Source organism: Caloenas nicobarica, chromosome 1 (assembly GCF_036013445.1).
Source record: "Caloenas nicobarica isolate bCalNic1 chromosome 1, bCalNic1.hap1, whole genome shotgun sequence".
In the NCBI taxonomy this organism is placed as follows: Eukaryota; Metazoa; Chordata; class Aves; order Columbiformes; family Columbidae; genus Caloenas; species Caloenas nicobarica.
Window position 1 is genome coordinate 6,960,761 of NC_088245.1, and position 22,925 is coordinate 6,983,685.

General features: G+C 38.3%; 1 protein-coding gene across 2 annotated transcripts in view; it reads right to left on the reverse strand.

The window, feature by feature from the left end:
• Nucleotides 1–1,917: 1,917 nt before the first annotated feature.
• USP6NL (USP6 N-terminal like) overlaps nucleotides 1,918–22,925 on the reverse strand; it is a 125,124-nt gene continuing 104,116 nt past the window's right edge. For both annotated transcript variants that reach the window (XM_065644523.1, XM_065644533.1), the window contains 5 exons: nucleotides 21,306–21,400; nucleotides 18,643–18,708; nucleotides 18,454–18,553; nucleotides 16,316–16,468; nucleotides 1,918–5,422 (listed from right to left, as the gene is read on the reverse strand). In XM_065644523.1, coding sequence (XP_065500595.1) covers nucleotides 3,981–5,422; nucleotides 16,316–16,468; nucleotides 18,454–18,553; nucleotides 18,643–18,708; nucleotides 21,306–21,400 — 1,856 coding nt within the window. In that variant the 3' untranslated portion in view covers nucleotides 1,918–3,980. The remainder of the gene's footprint in view (nucleotides 5,423–16,315; nucleotides 16,469–18,453; nucleotides 18,554–18,642; nucleotides 18,709–21,305; nucleotides 21,401–22,925) is intronic.

Here is a 22,925-nt window from a genome sequence, read left to right on the forward strand (position 1 = left end):
AAAATGCGTATGTACCTCAGGGAAGCTTTGGATTTGCTTCCCCACACTGGAAGGCTGTTCTGTCTTTTGACATTCCCGTGTTGTTCACTCTTTGCATATGATTTTGGAATTATTGAGTGTTGTATCTTTGACTAACAACAAGGTATTCCTCTTCTGCAACCTCCAAGATTTCTAAAAATCCTTTACGGTTAGTCTTGGAACTTCTATCGGTAGTGAGGATATAGCAGTTATTTTTACAGTAAGGGATTCATCCTACTGTCAGGTATGATGAAGGTGACCAACATTCACATGTGTGAAGGAGCTTTCTTCGTGGCCCTGGAAGAAACAGGATTGCCCACATTGGTCTCATCATTCTCAAACCATTACAAGCAATATTAAGCTTTAAGGGTTTAGTTAGTCATCAATAGGGATTAAGAGGGAACACTCTTATGAATGGACTTCTGGCTAAACGGGTTTTCTCTTTCTTGTGTCGCCTTCCCTGACGTGTTACAGACAGGACACAGCTGGAGCTGGGGAGAGGAAAAGGGAAAGATCATTTTCCTGAGGTCGGATTCTGTTCTTCAGATGCCTGGGTGAGCAGATGCTTAGATTCAAATTCATCACCACATCTGATATCAGAAAAAAAAATTCGAAAAAATCTTCCCCTGGGTCAGACGAAGAGCAGAGGTGGCTTCTGTCTTCACTTGTAGTGCATAACACGGTTTGATTACAGAGATAAGCAATTTGGCCACGTCATCAAACCCCACTCATCAAAAAGGTCAGGAGTACCAGTGACACCGCGACCCTTCCTGTCTTCTTTCCATGGCCACAACAATTTGTACTGTAGGAGACTGAAATGCTTCAGTCCAACACTGAAGTCTTCAGATTCAAGCTAACGTGGCATCAGGGTGAAAGGAAAAGCAACCACAGAAGACCACAGCGTATTCTTGAGTGATTTCCTTTCCCTCTTAAATTCTAATTAGTTTAATTTCACTTAATTTTTGCCACACGGAAGTTAGGTATCTATCCTTACTTAGGCTTCTGTGGCGGTGGAGCGAGTGTGGCATGAAGCGTTCCCCAAATCCACCCCTTGAACGTCTCACCAGCGCCAGGGAAAGCCACGACAACTGACTTGGGCAAATCCCTACAGCTCCAGGCAGGCAATTTCTGGAAAACTATGAAAAGATCCCAAGTATTTTATGTCGATACTTACCGCTTGACTGTGTTCAAATCAAAGAAAACAGTGACAGAAAAGCTTTCATGAGGATATTTAATCCATCACGCTGAGATGATTCCTGCTACCGGTGAGATCCTGGCACAGCTCTGTCTCACTTCACTCCGCATTGAGGGGTTTTTGTTATTGGTATGAATGACAGATTTGAATCTGGCAGTATCTCTAGTTCAGTTTTCCCAGCTAAATGAAGATAAAAGTGTATTTTTGCACTACAAACACATCAAGCTCTACACTGTCCTCTGAACACGTGATGGACGCACAGCAGCCACAGTCAGACCATTATTTTTGCACTCTGATCAATGCGACTTTGCAAGTCTCAGATGCCAATAATTCTCCTCTCTTGAATTGGTATTGGGTGAGATTATTAGAACAAAACCAGAAAATTATGATCACAGTTTATCCTCCTAGCTTTCAAAAATGATAGGTTAAGGTTTAGCAATGTAGTAAACTATAATCAATAATTTTTCTGTTTCTATAGTAATGCAAAAGCACTATATAGACTGTATCCAAATTGCTTAGTCCAAAAATAAACATGCACAAATTAAATAGAAGACAAATATATATCTCTACGATTCATTTACGGAAAGCAATTTGTGCTGAGAAGAGCAAAAGCCCAGTTTTGAACTCATAAAATAATTAAGAATAAAGACGAAACAACTTAAGCTTAATTATTATTATTTTAACATGTTAAAAATACAGTCACATCAAAATAGGATACACAGTTATAAAACTGTTGTGGATGACATAAGAAAATAGTGTGTATATATTTTATATATAAAAATCTACAGTATTTACTAATGCTGATACATATTTTGGAGCCTTGCGTTGCTTGCACAAATAAATTGTACAACTTAGTTATGAATTACAGAACCATCATTAAACACTGAGATTATTACATTTAGCCACAATATTATATACATACATTTCTAAGCTGCTGGAAGCAATTGGAACTAAGTTAAGCCCAAATCATATTTACCTTCACAATTTTAGTTCAGAGTTTCAGTGTAGTGCTTTGCTACTGTTACTTCACTGCAGTTTGCAATTTTTAAAATATAAAATTGCCCAGTTCATTAAAAATTACATCAGACACATTATATACACACAAAAAAAGGTTTTGAAATATGCTAAGTAAATGTTACTTCCATTTGTAAAAATTGTTTTAATTCTGTACCTTAAAACTTACAGAGCCAACCTGCAGCAGTAATAGGCACTAAAGCTCATTCTTTAAAGGAAATAAAATTATCGATTTCTAGGTTTTCAGTCAACAAATCTTACAGAACAAAAGATAACAGGACAACCTTCCAAACCATCCAAAACTGGTCTTGATACCAATGTTTGGTACTTAAGTATTAGAAAAATCTCTGTTAAGCACTCCAGGGACTTCTTCAGGTGAGACCCTCATCTGTCTCCACTCCCATTGCTTCCAACAAGAGCTTGGTGCATCCTACGTGTGCCACTTCACCTGCCCTTTTAAATTTTTTTTACCCCTGATTCACAGTCCAGGAAAGAAAAACATGAAGTAGAAAAGGCTGCAAACACTAATTTAAAAAAAAAAATATACATTACCAGGAGTCTAAGATTCCTATTAACAGCATCATTTTAGTGTAAAACACGGCACGGTCTCCCCGCAGCAGCGCCTGCCCAGTAATGGGCACGAACCCACCGGCTCTTTGGGGTAAAAAAGGGGCAAAACATGACAAAGTTGAAGAGAAGGGACACTGCATCCTCAGACAGCTCAGGGAATCTCAAGCCTCGACCAAATCTCAGACTCCTGCCTGTATTTTACAAGTGTCACGGAGCTGCTTGTTCTCCGACACCCGTGAGATTTGGCCCTGCAACAGATTTTTTTTTTTTACTTTGACAGCACAGCAAAAAGCGATGGGTGCAGCACCATTTCTGCATCTGGCATTACTCTCACCATGCTCCGATATTTTGCCTATAGGACAACAATCTGAAGGTAGATTTGGGTGAGAAGGTGAAAATTCTCCACTCTCAATGCACCTGAAAAATTAAAGACTGCCCCGAATTCTAAGCACCATTTCTTAGCCAGATAAGAGACTTTTTTTTGGCTTTCTGCTTTTGCCTGCCTGTTCCTTCTTGTGGAGGAAAACGACAAACAGTAGTCGACAGAGAAGAAATTAACTCTCACATAAGATTAAATTAATAATCCCGAAGCATCTCTCCTGCCCAGAACAGATACTGGGATGCTGAGGCAGCTGTATAAAAATGACAGAAATTCCCATTCAAAATGAACGGCTTCTCAAATAAATTACACAGAAAAATTAATATGAAATAAAAGTACTTCACAAGCTTTGCCCAAAGTTAAATGCATTTACATTTAAACTCTTTAGCTCTTTTCCCTATGTGTTTGTGTATTCTAAGTGTGCACTCACACGTGCACACACACACATCTATACAGTGCATTAACAGTGTCAGTCAACATAAAACTTGTAAATGTGTTACAGATTTTAGGCAGAAAGATCGTAACACCGGTTATTTAAACGTAAGGAACGACGACAGTATTAACCACATCGTGTATATGATCTTATTGCTGTGTCTGTGTGCATCAGGTCACCTTCGGCAGCTCCGGTGCAAGTCTAAGAACTCAACAAGCCTTCAGTTAAAGTCCGAAACATCTTTGAAATAGTGTTATTTTTGAGAGTCACACGAACTGTCCACATTTCGCAGAACTGAGGTGGATTACTGCTACCACAGTCACGTTGACTTGGTTTTCATTCTTGCCATTTTGCTAACCACAGGCAGCTTCTCAGAGGAGCACAGACTCATGCATGGACAATCCATCATTTCGATTTCGATAATGTTGGGCTTGAGCTGCTGGGTTTGGATATTGGTATTGTGGCGAACCGTGCTCTTCAAAGGTTGGGGAAGTCCTGTATCTTATCGGACTATCCACAGAAACAGCAGGAAGACCATAGTCTCGAAAAGCTGTTGGATGAAACTGCTGATATTTCTGGAAATTATCCATGTGGCCCTTGTTAACGTCTTGGCTCCAGGGCTGCCTGTAGGGTTCGTGTCTGTAAATATACGCTGCATCTGGCCACTTTCGATCTTCTGGTAAATAATCCACTGGAGGGATTATGAATTTGACACCTGTGGGGGATCTTGAGTTGCTGGTATAAGCGTCAACAGGGGCTACTTCTATCTGACCAGGGGTTGAAGAAAGGGGATTTTGGCGACTGGCAGGATAGGAATTCATTTGTGGTTTATCCTGAGAATAATCTACAGACATAAAAGGACCATATGGCCTACCAGAAGGGCTGGTTCGGTTCCCGTGATAATGGAGAGGTACAGAACTTGTATTGCCTACATTGGGAACATGCTTTGGAGAATTTCCATGGTAAGTAGGTGGATTACTATAAAATGGCAGCGGCTGTTTTACATTCGGTCCATGAGGTGGTCCATCAGATTGCGATGGATATTTTGGAGGTCTGGGTTGTGAAGCGAAGGTGTAATTATTGGGTATTTTTAATGGAGGTGGTATTTTTTCATTTTGCTTTCTTGGACTATTGGAATATGTCACGTGCCTAGGGCTCTGCGGACGAGCTCTCTCAAGCATCTCTTCAACAAGATTCTCGTTCTCAGTATCACCTTCTGGAACATTGTCATACTGAGATGCATTAGACCCTCGCTTACCTTCGTCAGCATCCAAAACCCTCATCTTTTGCTTTACATTCAAAGGCTGCATTTCTCCAGGACTTGGAGGTGGGCCCAAAACCGAATGGTTTATTTGCCTTCCTTTCACCTCTGTACTAAGTTTCATTGTCTTTTCAATTATTTTGATATCAGATGGTTTATTCCACTTAGGTACAAATTCCCTTCTTGTATTTGAAGTAGCATTAGAATTTTGATTAGCAGCTGCATTATTATACTGTCTCGAGTTGTCCTGCTCTGTCGGCTGAGGCTTTCTTCTGGCATCTGCCTCACTCGCAGGCATACTACTTTGTGTCTCTGTTGGTTGAGTCTTTTGCTGTTTCAAGGAAGGTTCCTTTTCCACTGAATTAATTCTTTTTCGGTTATTCGGTGAACTTTCTAGCTCTTCTCCTTGGGATGGTCTCCTCTCTGTCCTACTTGTTGCTTGTGTCCCAGTGCTGTTTTGTCCATTAAGCATTGGAGTAGAGTTAAGCACAGCAGGCTGAGGTCCTGATGGAATCTGCCCCAGGGGCTTCTTTGGAAATTCATCTTCTTTACCTAAAACAAGAAGAGGAATAACATAAATCCACCTTTGTACAGGAGTCTTCTTTGATCTGTTGGTCATGCAAGCAAAAATAGCTACGAACTCTATTACCTGGGCCTCTCCCATTCTGCTAAACACCTCAAAGGTTTTTTTGTATAGTGACACTGAACAAAGATTTTGTGTAAGCTCTCATCTCAACCAGTTGTTCTAGTCTTACCTTCCTACAGCTGGTGCAATTTCGCCAAGCTTTTGCTCATTCATGACACTGCTGCAAAAAAACCAATTTTCCTAGATGCTGCAGTATTGGTTACAGTACTTACTCTGTGTGTGACCCTCCTCACACTGTTCCTGTCCCATTAAGTAAACCACTTTCTCCACTTGAAAAATCCTTTCCAACATCCGTCTCCTGATCTATTGTCTTTCAATGTTCACCTCTGGTAAGCTCACATCAATGCCTCGCTCACATGCTCAAGCTTCCTCCCAGACATCTTTGAATGTTCTCTGACTTCTTTTTTTTGAGTGGAGCTCCTCAATAACATCTGCACAGTTAAGTCCTTGTTCCCCCTCAACCCCTGCCTAGAAATTTCATCCACAGTATTAAAAAGCTACAGTGTAAGTAAAACACTCTATGCAGAAACATATTTTTTTCAGTTCAGTTTTCTATCGGTTATAGAACAATTGAAGTAGCTAATACTGATTCTGACTATGTCATGATTTCATTTGAGTGCTCAATGGACAAATTTTGCCAAACACAAGGACACCATTTACTGAAATAGGATATGAATGGAAAGTCCTCCCAGACAGGAGCTCAACACATCACAACAACCAGTGGTAAATATCCACACTGTCACTACAGAAAGAATAAAGAAGCATTTCATTGCTTCATGCTGCTCATACAACAATTTGCATCAAATTTTCCACTGTGGTCTTTTCTCCTTAGCAGTCAACACTCTTCATATTCTCAGCCAAAGTCTTTTATCATATCCACTTGCATATAACTTAATTGCATAATACATTACTTGCCCATTACAAGTAGAAAAGGTCACATACTTCTCATTAAATATATTAATCTAGATTTAATTTATTTGATGCTCAGTATTTCTCAAAATAAAAACAACTTTTAAAGTCAGCATAACCAAACAAACCCTACTCACTCTGTATCTATTAAGCAAAAGCTCTGTTGTGAGAAGAAGAAACGGTTACCCTTGCTTAAAAGTTATGCAAAATAAATTGTATAAAATGGCTGTCAGTAAAATAATTTTGTTTTATCCCTGCTGCTTCCTAAGACAACAAATGTAGAATCTCTCTCAGTCATCAAAGATCAGAGAGTTAGCACCTCACTCTTTCTAGCTATTTGTAATTAAAATTCCTTTTACGTGTCTATGTGGGCTCACAGGAGTGAATACATACGGACTACTCTACCCCTGACACGAGAGCTGTGGTTAGAAGTGACCTATAGTCACTTTTACAGTCAATAGTACGAGTTCAGTCTTTGATGACGGGTTTATGACGGAGATACAGAGAGGAGAGCCAGCAGCCAAGGTCAGAATTATTTATTATAACAACCTACCAGTGCGGATCAATTGCTATATAAACTAAACAAAATCTTACAGTTTGTGCCAGTGAGGACAGAGCAGGAAGACAGTGGAGGAGAACACAGCGATGCCATGTGTCAGGACAAAATAACCCAACAAAATACTTAACAAGAACAGTCTGGGTTCGCCAAACAATTAAACTAGCCTTTTCTTGATTTTCAAAGTCGTCATACGAGGCTAAAGGTCATACAGAAACCTACCCTTTACTTTGCAAATACACAATGTCAGAAACTTCAGTTTACATAAAATAAATACAGCCTACCCAGGCTTTCTGCAGAAAAACCCTCCACCCTTGTTTTCCCCTAATTATCCTCTGCTCAATTATTGTAATGTATTAATAATTATTATTTAGAAAATAATAATAATTACTAAATACTATTAATAATTCTTTAGATACACAAACCTATGCTCTTACGCTGAAAGTACTTGTCGTCCACCTTGCTACACCTTGGCAAAGGAATTACTAGTGCTGAGCCCTCTCCCCAGTTACTTGCACCCAAATGGAGATTCCGCATGTTAAATTATCTTACAAGCTGATCCACCCAGCACAACCTACACGAGGAGAACACCTACTCGAATGGTTGCAAGCAGGTTACACGGTGGGGTAACGCCTCGGGATTAGGCTCACAGAATCACAGAGTGTCAGGGATTGGAAGGGACCTCAAAAGCTCATCCAGCCCAATCCTCCTGCCGGAGCAGGAACACCCAGATGAGGTTACACAGGAAGGCGTCCAGGCGGGTTTGAATGTCTCCAGAGAAGGAGACTCCACAACCCCCCTGGGCAGCCTGTTCCAGTGTCCGTCACCCTCACTGTGAAGAAGTTTCTTCTCATATTTAAGTGGAACCTCCTGTGTTCCAGTTTGCACCCATTGCCCCTTGTCTTACCACGTCTTGTCACCGAGAAGAGCCTGGCTCCATCCTTGTGACACTCACCCTTTATATATTTATAAACATTAATGAGGTCACCCCTCAGTCTCCAATGAGCAGCTCTTGGAATGACAAGTCTCATGGTTTGTTCTCTTTCCCCACTATTCACAAACCAGGAGAAAATCTGGAGCATGGATTCACAGATTTGCGCTTCCCAGCAGTGCAGCGTTGGAAGGACAGATGAGGGGACAGAGGAGCAAGTTGCATGGATGCTGTAAATGGATGATTTAACACATCTGCAACACACTGGCTGCTGCACCAGCCTCTTCAAAAGTGTTCTTTATTCTTTATGAACAGGAGTTCACTTTCTGAACTTGCTTCAGTTTGGTAAAAGGCATTTGTACCACTTAATTCCAACTGCATCCTCAAACACAGTGTCAGGCAAAGCTGAAGGTCTTGTCTTCTAAACAAAAGTGAATTTTGCTCATCATAAATATTCCTGATATTGGAACTATATATCACACTGCTTACTAATTTTTCAATATTTAAATAGCATGAAGTCTGAATTAAGAAACAAGTACTCAATAGGACAAACAATACTCAAAGGACATACCAAAATCTTGTCACCTAAATCATACAGAATAGGCTTTATACACTGCTAACCCATTTATAACCTCCAGGTGATCGACAGCAGTTAAGGGATAGCATAACAAAATGGCTCTTTGACTTCTGTAAATTATTTTCTTTCTGTCCTTGTATGCAATCAATGTTTTAAAATAATTATTTCTTTCCATGCTTGAAATTCTGCTGTTCAAGCTATATAAAAAAAACACCTGAGGACAAGTTCCTCTAGTAGCTGCAATGCTGCTTTTACTTGTACAAAGACCTTAAAAGCATGAACTGATGCCCTTTCTTCCAGCTTTTACTCTTTAAGAAATGCACACAGAGCAATACGCCATCCTTTGAAATACACTTGGTTGTACAATAAAAGTGGGGTTTGTGTGAGTTTTTTGGTTTTTTGTTTTTTGTTTTTTTTTTTTTAATTTCACACACTTAAGGTTTCTTAATTACCATTAAGCTCTACTAAAACCCAAGTGAGAATCCTGCAGACATTTGTTTGAATTCTGTCCAGGCTGCTTTGAAGCTTTCTGTCCCCTTTCCTTCACATTTCAGGGTAAAAGAACACACTACAACTAGGTGTACGTGGGCTGCGCTAGCTAGATGATGCATTCTATAAAATGAATCACAGCTGCAAAATGAGTATCAGAGAAGCCTTACTAGGTTTCCTGTGAAACTATTAAGACCCGACATTAATTCATACACTAAATAACAAGCGAAGTGTTCTAAGACAATAGTTCATTTAGAAGAAAACCTCTGCATTTTAACAGTGAGATAGCACGTTTTTAGGCTGGTAATAGCAGAGGTTAGTGCTAGCAGGGAAAACATGGAACGATGTTTATGTGTGGAGGGTCGGCTGGGAAAAGAAGAAATATGGCTTTAAACCTTAGCCACAGGGCTTCCACAGAACTTGGTTTAACTCGACCTCAGACAGAAACAACTGACACAACTTGCTTAATCAACACATTTGCACGTGAAACTTTAAGAAAGGCCACATTGCTGGAGGAACTCAATTCAGTAATCAAAGCTACGAGGCACAGGCCTTGTTCTGGTTCAAAAACGCCGGAGCTCTCGTCACCTCCTACCATAAAAAGCATTGGGAGAAGTTGTATAAGGATCTACGATGCTGCAGCACAAAGACACCCTGCAAACCAGCCACCTTCTAAAGGAAAACCAATTTGTTTTGAACTGTAAAATAGATATTTAATTCTAGTTTAAGCACATAGATCATACATACATACACACAGCGCTGTCACTTCCAGTGGAACTACCAAGTACCTTAAAAAACAAATAAAAACTGCTGAAGTTCAAAAAAAGTCCACAAAATTAAACGAGTAGAGGATAACCATGTGCCTTAATATGAGGAATTCCTCAAATGCACAAAATACCATGCAAACTATGTCCATGAATGCTGTAAGCAGTCCACTAGCAGCAAGAATAGCAAGAAAACCATGCTGCTGCATGCTGGCAAAGGAGAAAGAAGGAAGCAAAAAGCTGAGGAGAAAAAAGCACAACACAAATGCAAAAGCAAACAAAAGAAACCAAGTCAGCACAAGCATCTCTGCTGTTAAGAGGAACACAAATAGCTCACCAGAGAAGCATGCAAAAGAACAGATCCTTCCTACAAGCCACATGTCTTTTATCTACCAATGTTTCACTCCAAAACTGTCTAAAACCTCACATGCAGCTCTCAACCGTCATCTTCACTTCTTCAACTGAAGTCACTGTTCAAACTCCTTAGAACTGAGCACGTAAAAAAATTTATTTGGATGTTTTCAAGGATATTCAATTGAATATCTGTCTGTGCTGTTGATCCAAAGTCTGAGTTAATCCGCTTTCTGGACATACCTGTCTGGCTGAGGAACAGAGAGATGTTTGAATTCTGCAAGAATGACTTCTGGGACAAGTGTTTTTCTATACAACCTACAATGTTTACACACAATGTTTAAAAGCATTTTAAAACTAGTAGTTAAGACAAAGCTGTCCATTTGATCTAAGACTGTTTGGGCGGCAACCACGACAGTCCTCAAATGTGCCTTTGTCTTCTGAAGCAAACAGGGGAAGTGGGTTTTTTCCCAGGTTGCCAGAATTTGAACGAGATGCAGAACTGGGTGCTTCTCATCCTTATCTCCCTCTCTTCCTTCCACAGAACAGGTTCCTAGACAAAGTTTAGTTACTGGTTTAGTTACAGAGCAGGGACTATAGAATTTTCTATTTTTCCTTTAAAAGAAAGGTAGTGATTTAGTTGGCTTGTATGCAGTATAGCATAAAATAAGCAAACACCACAAAAAATAGGGTGAAAAACGGGTGAGGAAGGAAAGAAATGGAAGTAGAGGGAGACAATTTAAGCAAAACAAGAACAATCAGGTGCTTGTTTGCTGCTGGTAAACATATTACCTGACATGAAAAGCAGCAAAGCAAATACGAGCAGATCTGAGTGTTCCCAAAAAGATAAGAAATTCAAGTCATATTAAAGAAAGTTTCAGCTGCCTGACTACTTCTGCTCTAACAAGTCTTGGTCACCACCCAGTGGAAGTTGATCTCAACTGCAAGACTTTTACAGATAATTGCTCCAGGAGGCACTAACAGCCTCATGCATTGAACAGCAGACATGTAATTGGAGTAAAGTGCTTTAAGTGCTCTCTCCAGTGAATAACAGTCTAGTCCTTAATTTCAGCACCCGAATACATGCACTTTGACTATTCTAACACAGTTTTCAAGGATGGTAATGGTCATAAAAACAACTCTTAAAAATGACATCTCGATATTTTGTGTTTATTTTCCACCAGTGACATCCCATCTTGCTTCTTCAGTTTACAAGTCCGAGAGAATTTTAAGGAAATTTAAGTGCCTGCACTAGAAGCTCAGGCTGCTGTCTGAAAAATCAACCTCTGCTCCTCATCCTCTACATGCCAGCGGTGGCAAAGGACTCACTAAAATGAAATCTTGCCTGACAAACTGGCAGTAGAACAAAATACCTTTTTTGCCTTTGCTGACACTAAGGAAAACTTACTTTATAAATATCTGCATTTAAATAAACAATAAAAATGTTAAGAAATCGGGTCATCAACCAGAGGACAGAGGTGGCCAGCTGTGTGTCTATCAGCTGCCTGTGCAAAAATAATTTCTAAAATTAACCACTTCACTTTACATCCCTAATTTCACGTTTCTTCCAGAAAATACTTTCTTGAAAAGCCAGTTCAAAATAGAAATATGAACAATGATCAATGTAACCATCTAGGTGGATGGTATTTTTAAAAAGCATGCAAGTTTCAAACAGTAAAGATTTTTAAATAATGCAAAGCCAACGTCTAAAACTGCTGAAAAGAATGTACTAATTATATTAGTATAATTCCGTATATTAATTTCCTTCATAATATTGCAAAGCATTTGTATCACACAAAAAACAAGACATATAAACTAGTTTAGTTAATTAAAACATTAAGTGCATTGTATGAAATAGCTACTTGTATATTCTTCAAGCACAAGTGAAAAATCCATAATTCCTCTGAAACAAAACACAATCAAAAGAGACACCATCAGAAACAGTAAAGTCAAGCTGACTTACATATTTCTATTGTTTTGGCTGTCAAAAGCACATTAACAGCAGAAAAGAGACATTCTTTAATAGCTAATCGACTTTGTATGTATTACTGCACGGTCACAGATGAGTACTTAAAACAGACAAAAAAGATATTGATTATAAGTTTAATAAAATATCCCTTTAATGGTAAACAGCAGGTAAATATTTAAAAGTTTGTGGGAAACTCAAGATTCAAAAGACACTGAGAACTAGAACAACTGAATCAGAGTTTAAAGCTGGTATTACCATACGCAGAGATAGTGAAGTTGAACACAAGGACATTGGCAGATTCCAAATGAGGCAATATTGCTTTAAAATTGAAGTGCGAAACCTTTATCTCCGGAAAAGGCTGCTGTAAGGTCTATTAAACTTTCAGTCATTAAAAATAAATAAATAACTCAGCCCCAGGATCCCTTTACCCTCCTTTTTCAGCAGATCTCGTATCAAAAAATTGGTGAGGAATTGTCTGAAGAATAGACCTGAGGGCCTTCAGCCGTGACAGTGAACCTGACTGACTTGTTTATGAAGCTCAAGATTAATAAACTATTTTCAGTCACGCATTTTTTAAGTAGAATATGAAACTTCCAATGGTAAGCATTCTTTATTATAGTCGGGCACTATAAAAATATGTATTAATATATAAATATTACTAAGCTAGAAATCCCATCCACATCTTGAGTGCATTTCAGGAATTTTGCTACTGCTTTAAATAACAGCCAAGAAAAGAATCTGCACCAAGAAATTTTGGAAATCAGTGGTGTACACCAAGAGAATTCCTGTCACTATGCTTTAGACATTATCCTTGAATGAAGGAAGAGATTGTGCGCTCTGCGTCAGATCTGGCTCCTTGAGAAGATGTAAACAGGGTTCATACGAGATTTGGTGTGTTGTCGAAGAACCTGCCGTGGTGTGACCATCCTTCATGAAGTTCCAAGGCAATCTAGAAAACATCAATTGCCTTTTCTACTAAATTTGCCTGAGGATGTGTCAGAGAAGTACTTTACACGACAGTTTCTACTGTGTAACTGTCACCATCTGCCTCTCTGAGGGTTTGGCAGTAAAAACCAGGTTTATCCACATGATTTACTGTCCCCATGGTGTGAATGGAACAGGGAAGCCCACCTTGGGTTTGAGAACATCACTGAAGTTGCGAGCCATCCTCGAAAGGTTATAGTTGCCAAGTACAGGCCATCCTACACTGGCCACCACTTAAGACGAGAAATTACAACAAAGAGCAATGAAAATCCGCGGTCTGCTTTACACAAAATAGCCCTAGTGTTGTCAAAAACGTTTCACTGACGTCCCAAATTCACATAATCCCCTTAAACATCCACGTTCTGGCTGAGCGTTTGAAGGGTTTTATCTTGGAGAAAAGCGTTAAACAAAGGCCCTTCATTCCTCTCTGCTCTGAAGGGAAGAAGGAGCTTCTTAATTCAGCGGGAGAGGCCACGGAGGAAGCAAGTCACAGAAAGCTCCATCAGAGATATACAGACATCCACTTTAAAGTAACGCAAGAGCTATTACCTCTTTCAATATCCTACCGCAGCTTCCCTCGCTAGGGCAGGAAAATCCATACAGTCTGACAAAGGATGCCAGATGGAAAATTCCACTGAGCTTAATTAGCTCACAGCTATTCCTGGATGACTGATACTGATGCAACTGTAAGATGGAGACATTTTTATTTTCCCTACCATGCATTTTTACCTCAGTTCTTAAAGGTGTAATTGTTGCACGATGTGAAAATTTAAAAAAAAAAAACAAACAAAAGTACAAGATAGGATGTAGTTATCTGATTTCAGAAAACTAAGATAAACATTATTTTCTCGTGCTACAGTGGATATTCAAACAAACAGTCTGATGGTTTTTGTGTGTATTACTGCATGATATATAATACTTCTATAATTTTTATATGAAATCAAAAGGAAAACAGTAAAAAGAGATTGAAGGTAGTAAAGATAGGACAGACAGACATGTGAGCAAAGCTGAATGTCTAGAGAATGCTGAGAATCTACAGAAAAACATTATTGCCTGAAGACAGTGATTAGTAAAACCAAAATGAAAATCAGAGCGGGATAAAGAAAAAAAATAATTCAAAGGCTTGTGAAATTCATATGAAGAACAAATGAGACAGCCTCACACATAGCAGACAAATCAGCTGCATTTCTAACGATTACGATGATGGCATTTTATACTTATTCTGTGAAAGTTTAAGTAACGTTCTCATCTACCCCTGGCAAAATCATGCCACACAGAGAGGTTTTCCCAGGCTACTTAGAAATTAAAAAGGAAAAAGTTCAGTTCCTCGTCCAGTGCTTCGCTTTGGTTTTGCTTTTCCTATTTTAATATTAAACCTCCCTTACTGATGTTGGAAAAAAAAAAAAAAAAAACCTGATATGGCTCAAAACAATTACCATCCTGGAGTCTTATCAGAAGTTGCACGTAAATGTACGAAGTATGAACCAAACAACTTGCATCCCATTGCCAACCTGTCTCAGCAAGGAGATACATTCAGTACCCTCTACCTTACCACATTTGTGAAAAATCTACCCATCTCCAAACAATTAAAGTTTTCTAAGGGGAAGCTCTTCACCATTCCAAGACAAGCACAGAGAACTCTCCATTTAAAATGTAACAAAAAGCACACCCGTGATCTATTTGCCGTGAACACAATGGAGTTGAATTGATGCCAAAAGACAAAATTGCTCATTGAGGTATTTGCTCACATCTCATCACCGTGACCAAGCATTGGTTACAACAAGTTGTCTGATAAAACTGACAGCTGAAGAGTCGTGCCGGAAAGAGTAAGTTGCTCTAAAGAGTAAGTCAAGATCAAAACTCTGCTTGTGGGAAAAGGCTGGAGAGAAGGTAGGATGGGAAGGCTGCAATTTGGAAGGGGAAGAAGCAGCGAGCACAGGAACACGAAGAAGAACCACAGACTCACAGAACACAGTCTGTAGGCGAGAAGGACCAAGAAGACTGAGCAGATGAAAAGACAAGAGCATGAACTAGGCTTAGATCCATTTTGGGTGGGAGAAAACATGTAGGAGATATGTTATAGAAAGTCAGAAAGAGGATAAAACGCAGGAATGGGGAGCAGGAGAAATGGGAAACCCTGACAAGAAGCCAAGGTGATGGGAACCAAATGTACAGAAAGTGTTTAAAAGGCGTTTAGACGAGGTTCTTAGGGACATGGTTTAGTGCCAGAGTTAGGTTATGGCTGGACTCGATGATCCCGAGGGTCTCTTTCAACCAAAATGATTCTATGATTCTATGTATGTAACTCCAGAGGGACTGATGTGCTGAAGAACCTGTTGAAACAGGTACTTATTCGTGATGAGTAGTCCTGAAACAGTTCAATACTGCATGTAATAATTAAGGTCTACAGAAACAGAAAGATGAAGTTCATTAATGCAAGAGCTTCAGAAACAAATTATCACACCAATGCTACATAGGCAAACTTTATTCTGACACTTCTTAACTTCTGAAAGCTAACCACAGCAAGTTAACGAAGATATTTTATGGTAATTTCTGCCTTATTTAAAAAAAACCCCATGTATTCTTTCTCATATGCTATTTTACAACTAGTAAAGATAAATAAAAAGGACTTTGAATAATCACAGGAAAAATTCTAATTAAAGATTGTGGAGATAATAGAATCTTAATACAGGAAGAAGAATCCTATACATGGTTCATAAGTAGCGCCCCACAAAACAACCATGTCCAATCTGCAACCAAAAGGCACAAACATGAAAGCTGAGAAGAAATGAGGAAAATAATTCTGTTAAATATCCAGAAGGTCCATCATCTGCAAACAATTAAAAATCTGGATTTGACTAACAGAAGCAACTATTTGACCCGAAGTTTGTTTTACAGCTAACCAAGCTACAAACAGCCCGGATTCTCACACATCGCTGTTGGTTCAAATAATTTGAAACCTTGATATCTAATCTACAATCTTAAAGATTGTATCAATCTAAATTAATAAAATTATGAGAACATTGGACGTTTTCAAGTGCTTTTGCTATTAGCTTGCAACCAATAAGCAAAACACAGACATAAAAGAGAGCAAACTCATGAAATGGAGTTGATTTTAAACTGTAAAATATTTGTGGAAAACAAACAAACTACGCAGCGATGAAGACAAACATTTGCTTCATTTTTAACAGCATGAATTAACACTTCGAAAATGGACAACGTGTGAATAGCTTCAAATACCTAAATCTGCACGTGTACAAGTTTCTTACCAGCTACTGGCAAATCCAGCTTTGCTCGTTTCAATTCTGATATAGAACTTTGGAGCTGGTCTATTACAAAGTCATCTTCATAGAAGAAATCCTTGGCTAAAGACTCCTGCAGGAATTCTACAAGCTCTTCCATTTGTAATTTCATCAGATGCTCTACATAAGAAAATATCATACATAAAATAAATATCTCAATTAGGAATATTTAAAGAAGGAAAATGTATTAGATGCTTTGTTTCCAAAGGAGAATGAAAAATGCTTCTTAAGTAGGTAACAGAATTCTACACTAGAAATCTGTAAAATGCATTAAAAATTCACTTGCAAATCAGCACGGAAATGCTTTCTAATTATCATTTTCTACTTAGGACAATGTTTTCCGAGAACAGGGATCTTCAAAAAGCTAAATATAAGTCACCCTCCTTCAGCCTTCTTACATCCAACAGCTTCAGGTCTTTATTTTTCAGCCTGCATCCTCACCTTACAAAACACTCCTGTAGATCCATACAACATACATCATTCTCTCTGATTAACAGCTTCGAAACGCAGTAAAACATTTTTAAAATTGACATTTACGGCATCCTCATTCACAACTGAATTAACTTCCAATGAAATGATGACGGCGGTTCACACTTCAGAACCATTGCTTCAGGCTCTCTGAAAATTCAGGTACTTTTTATTGCTTCAATTAATTCAGACCATATTTTGAAAGTCATTTTACAGTTATCACATTATTTTTCTTTCCCTTTTTACACAGCAGTGAGGCCACGTTTCCTACACGAACCTATACTTGGTTTGCGAGGCTGTCGCTGCAAACCCGTGTCGCTTCTTCAAGCATACGTATGCCATCAAAAGTTCCAGAAGGTACAATTGCTATGCAAAACCCATCAAAAATGTTTTTGCATTATAATAAAAATGCTCTTGGCATGTATTCCACAATGGCACTTTGGATAGCTCTCCCATTAGTGTTTTTAAAGGTAGACAAGAGACTGAAAAACAAATCAGAATGCGCCTTCTGCCACATTCTCTGTCGGTTGTCAAATATCTTCTCTTTGCCATAAGCTACTCTTGGTGATGATTGTGGAGGAAGTTGTTATGTACTTGCTAAGCAAGCAAACCTGCACTTTTTTCCTCAGGTCTTCCCATATAAAGAGTAATTAAAAAACCCAAGTAGATGTTTATTTGCAAATAAAGAAGATAAACCAAAATGCTGAGCATAACAACTTGCCTCTAAATGTTTAGCGTTCTTAAGTATGATAATTAAAAAAGTAACCTTTTTATTTTTCAAAGCAGTTTATGAACAAACTAAAGAAGATGCCCCAGTGAGACCAGGGCTTCAAGGAGGGGAAACTAGCACGCAAATTAAGACATCAATTCTGCAGAGCTCCATGCAGACCTCTGAATTTAAATAGAGTTAAATGACTTCATTACGAAAGCCAAAGTCCCAGAATAAGACTCTATCAAACTTGAGCTAAAAGATATCTCGAGAAATGCTCAGGTTACTTAGAAGCTAACATCCATCCCCAAAAGGTTTTTTTGTCCTTTGGAAGTCAAGGTGCTAAATCACTTTGGGGAACCGTGTAAATATTTTAAGCAATTCTTCTGTTCAAAATCTCGAATTTTACCGAACTTGAAGGCAAGAGATGGAAGACAAGGCCATCTGGGTATACTACTGAAATGCTGAATTTTAATTACATTCTTGGACAAACAGTGGTATAAAGAGAGACATACACTGGTGATTCCTCACTGCTGAGTTGTTTCCTGACATTTTTTCAGTTATTTTGTGGCACACTCTGGATTTTTTGTGCACTTTTTTCATTAATTTAAATCCTGCAGGGGCTGACCAACTGTTTCCAAACCATGGAACAACACCACTTTTCCCCATTGTTTAATCAGCAATACAGCTCACCTCATGTCAAAGTTTAAATAACTTTCTTACTGTAATAAATATTTTTCTTTGGCAATCACACACATTAACAAAGCAAAGACTTTTATCTTTCTATGAATAAGGAAAGAAAAATACCCACCAGAAACAGCATAAGGCAAATGGGAAAGAGATTTTTTTCACACATCAAGCCACAGAAATTTAGAACAAAACCAGCTGACTAGCTGTTTAGCATTCAAATGTTTGAGAGATTTCTTACTTCTGTGTAGTTTCAGGATTGTGTAAGACATAGCAGTGAGAATCCGCTCTCCTTCAAGTATGTAGATATCCCAGATCCTGAGGCTTAACGTAAAGGGAGTCTGCAATTACAGAATCAGGCAATGTCATGAAAACAGTGTGTCCCAAGTCAGAATTAAAAACAGAAAGAGAAAATGGAAAACATACTCACACGATCAAGGAAACACTGGAAAAACCACTTTGTTGTGTAAAAGCTCGTGGTCATATCCTGGGAGTCCTGTAAAAAATGCAGAAGTTTAAAAATACAAAAATCAAGTGATGTCTTGCACTGTTCACAAAAAAAACCATTTTCACTTTGAGTCCAACTTACCAAATATTCACCATAAAGAATTTAACTACATGAAATACTGTTACTTCAATCTAACATATAGAAGTTCTGTCTTTTATAGTTTTTCTTCGTCAACTTCACCACCTGAAGAACCATGCATTCGGAGGTGCAGATATATTAACATGTCTTAAACTCCATCTTATTCTTGGGACAGACGTAACAGAGGATTAAATCCCCTCTCAAGAAAATAAATCAATATTCTGGAGCAACCAAAGTTCAGGCACTGGGTCCATTTAGTCTTTCATTTCTCTGTAGCAAGGCTGCCAATTCATGCCAAAGGTTGAAAAGATTTTGTGTCAAGAATACCTAATGTACCAGAAACCAGCCTAAAACAATCAAATTCTCCAAACACAGGACCTCAAAACACCACTTAGACTGATAAAAATGTCATTCCTTAATTAAGGGGCCTAATTTCTCCTAGAATATAGATGGTCCGTAAGACGGCTAAAGCTTCTTTGCAGTTTCATGGAGCTCCTTGAAATTCTTTGCACAGAAAAAGTCAAAGTAAAAGCTGAGAAGAAATTCTGAATTTTAACTTTGAGATAACATCATATTCCATGCTTGCCAAATTCAGCTCTTCTAAAAATTTCAAGTATACAAATGCTGAATAAGCAACGGACCAAATTGTTCTGGTTTATCTGCAGGCTTTACCTTCAGCTTTCAGTGAGTTGAAACTGGCCCATCTTAGTGATACATTCACAGTAAGAAGTGAGAAGAAATAATTCTTAATATAATTGAAATAATCTTTGAGATTTTCATTTGGAAAGTCTTTTACAAAAGCAGACAGAACAAAAAATACCTTATTTTGAGATTTTTCTAACCTGTAAGAATGGCCATCAGCCTACTGAAACACAGATATCACGGACCATGCCTTTCCCTGATAAAAAACGGATCGCTATAAAACTTAATGCCACTAAACTAATTCACACACAAAAAAAGAACTAAGTTCTGCTTTAAAACTGAAAATAAAAACATAGAATAAATACATGGAAAGAGTGAACGTGTTCTGGATCCCTCTAAAGAAGTGGCCAAGAACTCTCTCAGAAGTGAGCTATCAAATCATTTTATTTCAATTTGCTTTTTTAGTTACTAAAGCAACTTTCAGCACTTTCCTAAAACTTTCTTTTTCAAGTGACCCAAGGGAGGAGACAGAAAAAAAAAAGGAGTTCTTGATTATTAAATGCAGTAATAAGAGGTCTATAAGCAATACACAAAATAAAATTTAATAATGTGCCAGCCTCAGGTTGTATCACCTCAATCATGTACAGTTATTTTTGGATTTTTATTAAGTATATAAGGGCCTTTTACAATTTATTGCTAAAATCACCAAGTCTTCTTGGAATTATTCTTTATTTTGTTCCTGAAACGTGACAACCTCGAGAGTAAGACTATATTTCTATACAAGAATAATCATCTTGCATGTACTGTAAAAACTAAATCCACAACTTTAATTTCAGAGTGAAGTTAGTTACAGAATTGGTTTTGATTTTTTTTTTTTTAATACGACAAGATCGTCTTGCATGACAAATTTTTACTTGACCTTTTAATAGAAGAGCGTTCTTTTTCCTAACCAGATCTGCCTAATTCCATGTTATGAGCAAGTCTTCCAGTATGTTGTTCAAAAGAGACATTAAATTCTATTTTACAATACAACAGGCACACATTAGATGCAATCCATCATTGCCAAGGTGCTGATCTGCTCCCAAAATGTCTTTTTTTTTTTTCTTTTTTCTAAGGAGATAAACATAGTAAAAAGAAAATAATATAGTCCTGGGAAGGTAATGTTTGTAAGCAGCTGTCACTCTTAGAAGATGTTGCTGCATCTGAGCATCTCTTACATTCTTCTTTTAGGACCTGAAAATGGATTATGGCAGAACCAATGTGATTGTAGAAGAAAATTCTTGGTGACTATTGGAAAGGCAATTTTCTCACAGTTGTTCTTTAGAATAAATAAAGCCAATATTAGGAACAAAGGAAAAAAAAGAGCATGTTATTTCCTATTTTAGAGCATTAGAAGAGACAGCACTCAACATTAAGTTTAATGAAAATACTACTATGTGCAAATTTTAAAAGGACCATTCACTCCTCTTTTTTAAACAGAGATTAAACCAGGTTTGTTTCAAAGTCGCCCCGTCCAGAGATGAGCCGCAAAGCTCTACATACAACAAAGTTCTGACAAAATGTTTTAACACCAGCTCGCTATACAGCAGTTTGTACAAGGCCAGGTATCACATATTTTTTTTAACACAGAAGTCAAAAGTGAGACAGACACGCAATTTAATGACTCTTAGGATTCAGTTTTACCATAACTCCGCCAAGGTGCACCACGACTTTGCAACAAAAACAACAGCACTCCTGCCTCTTAGAGCTTTGCACTATTTTTTTTTTTAGATTTGAGGTATTCTTAACCCAATGGGTTAACCTGAAGTGAAACAAAGTAGCAAGTTGTAAATCAGTATTGCTTTTATTGTGGTATAAAGACTTACCAAATGCTGCTTAAGTCTGGACAAAAATTTTTTCAGTATTTTGTCGTGATGTTCTTGAAACCTCAACAGTTTTGGAAAACCAGGAATAAAAAAACCTAAGAAAAGAAGTTGACCATGTAACAGGTGTATTCACTATAAAAATGACACTTTAAAAAGGCATTCAGAGCTCTGAGAACGTTATCCTTCAATAAGAGCACTGTATCTGAACAGATATTCAGAGCAATATTATGATATCTACATATGGATACACGCATACTCCTCCCTAAATGACTGCGACAAAACATCAATACGTTCCCTTAGTGACTATTAGTAGATTAGTAATGGTATAAGACAGCAGATTCATCAGTCCTGTTAGTTTACCCACTATAAGATCATGGGGGGAGGGGAAGAAAAACAAACAAACCAACCAACCAACCAACCAACCAAAAACCAGCCCACGTCAACTAAAACTTTTAAAAGCAAGACGACATAAATCAGGATTAAACCTAACAAATTCACAATAGAAGGGCAAACAGCATAGGCAGCTACAAGAACTGACTGCACTGAAGAAAAGACCATTAAAAAACAACAAAAAGAGGGATACTCTTCCAAGACAAATATCGTTAATATATAGTATAAAGACTGTGAGCTCACACAACTGAAACTAAGGGCATGTAAAAAATCTTGCGCAGTTTTAGTGATCATATGCTGGGAAAGGAAAGCACTAAGATCCCCTTTCAACTGAGTTAACAGCAGAGTTAAAAAAAGGCTCAGAGCAAATACATAATATCAGCCAAAACACCTGAAACGTAAAGGAAAGCTGGTACAGGTACACAGCAGGAAAAGAGACCATTCAAACAAGATCCTTCGAAAAGCTGAAGCTGTGCTCAGATCAGAAAAAAACAGAGATGATCAATCACTGGCAGTATAAAAATGTGAAAAAGCAAGATCGCTCCCTCCCCCCAACAAAAAAAAGAGACATTAAAAAAGTATTAATAGGCCTGTTTTCAAACATCTTGGAAATAGATGACTTTTGAAGTTTCCCTTCCAGAATCTACAGTGATATTTACAGTAATGCTGCACTGTGGCATAAACTCCTTTAAAACATATACATGGAAAGAATCATAGAAAATCTCAGTTGGAAAGGACTGATGAAGTTTATCTGGTGCAACCTGCTGAAAGCAGGACCTTAGATTAGGGTGGTAACATTTAATAAATTATACAGTGGGGAACATTTCATTTATAATTAGGGATTTGTCAGCATATCTATAAGTGCAAAATTCCTTAGCAGATGTTGCCAAGACAGTTTTAGTTGTGCATGAACCTGGGGCACGATGGTTTGTTTGCCCCGTAGATGAACTTCATCCAACCTGTTGGGCTGCTCAAAGCTCCCTCCTCCCCTCTCTGATGACCTGGTGGATGCTTGTCCTGTAACTGGAGGGGGAAAGGAGATGGGAAGGAATGAAGGAGGGAGAGAGTGAGGTCTGAATGGGGTATATTCGGTAACACTGATGCAGGCAGTGCACTGGCTCAAGCTGGAGAAGTGGACCCATGTGAACATCATGAGGTTCAACAAGGCCAAGCGCAAGGTCCTGCACCTGGGTCGGGGCAACCCCCGGTATCAACCCAGGCTGGGGATGA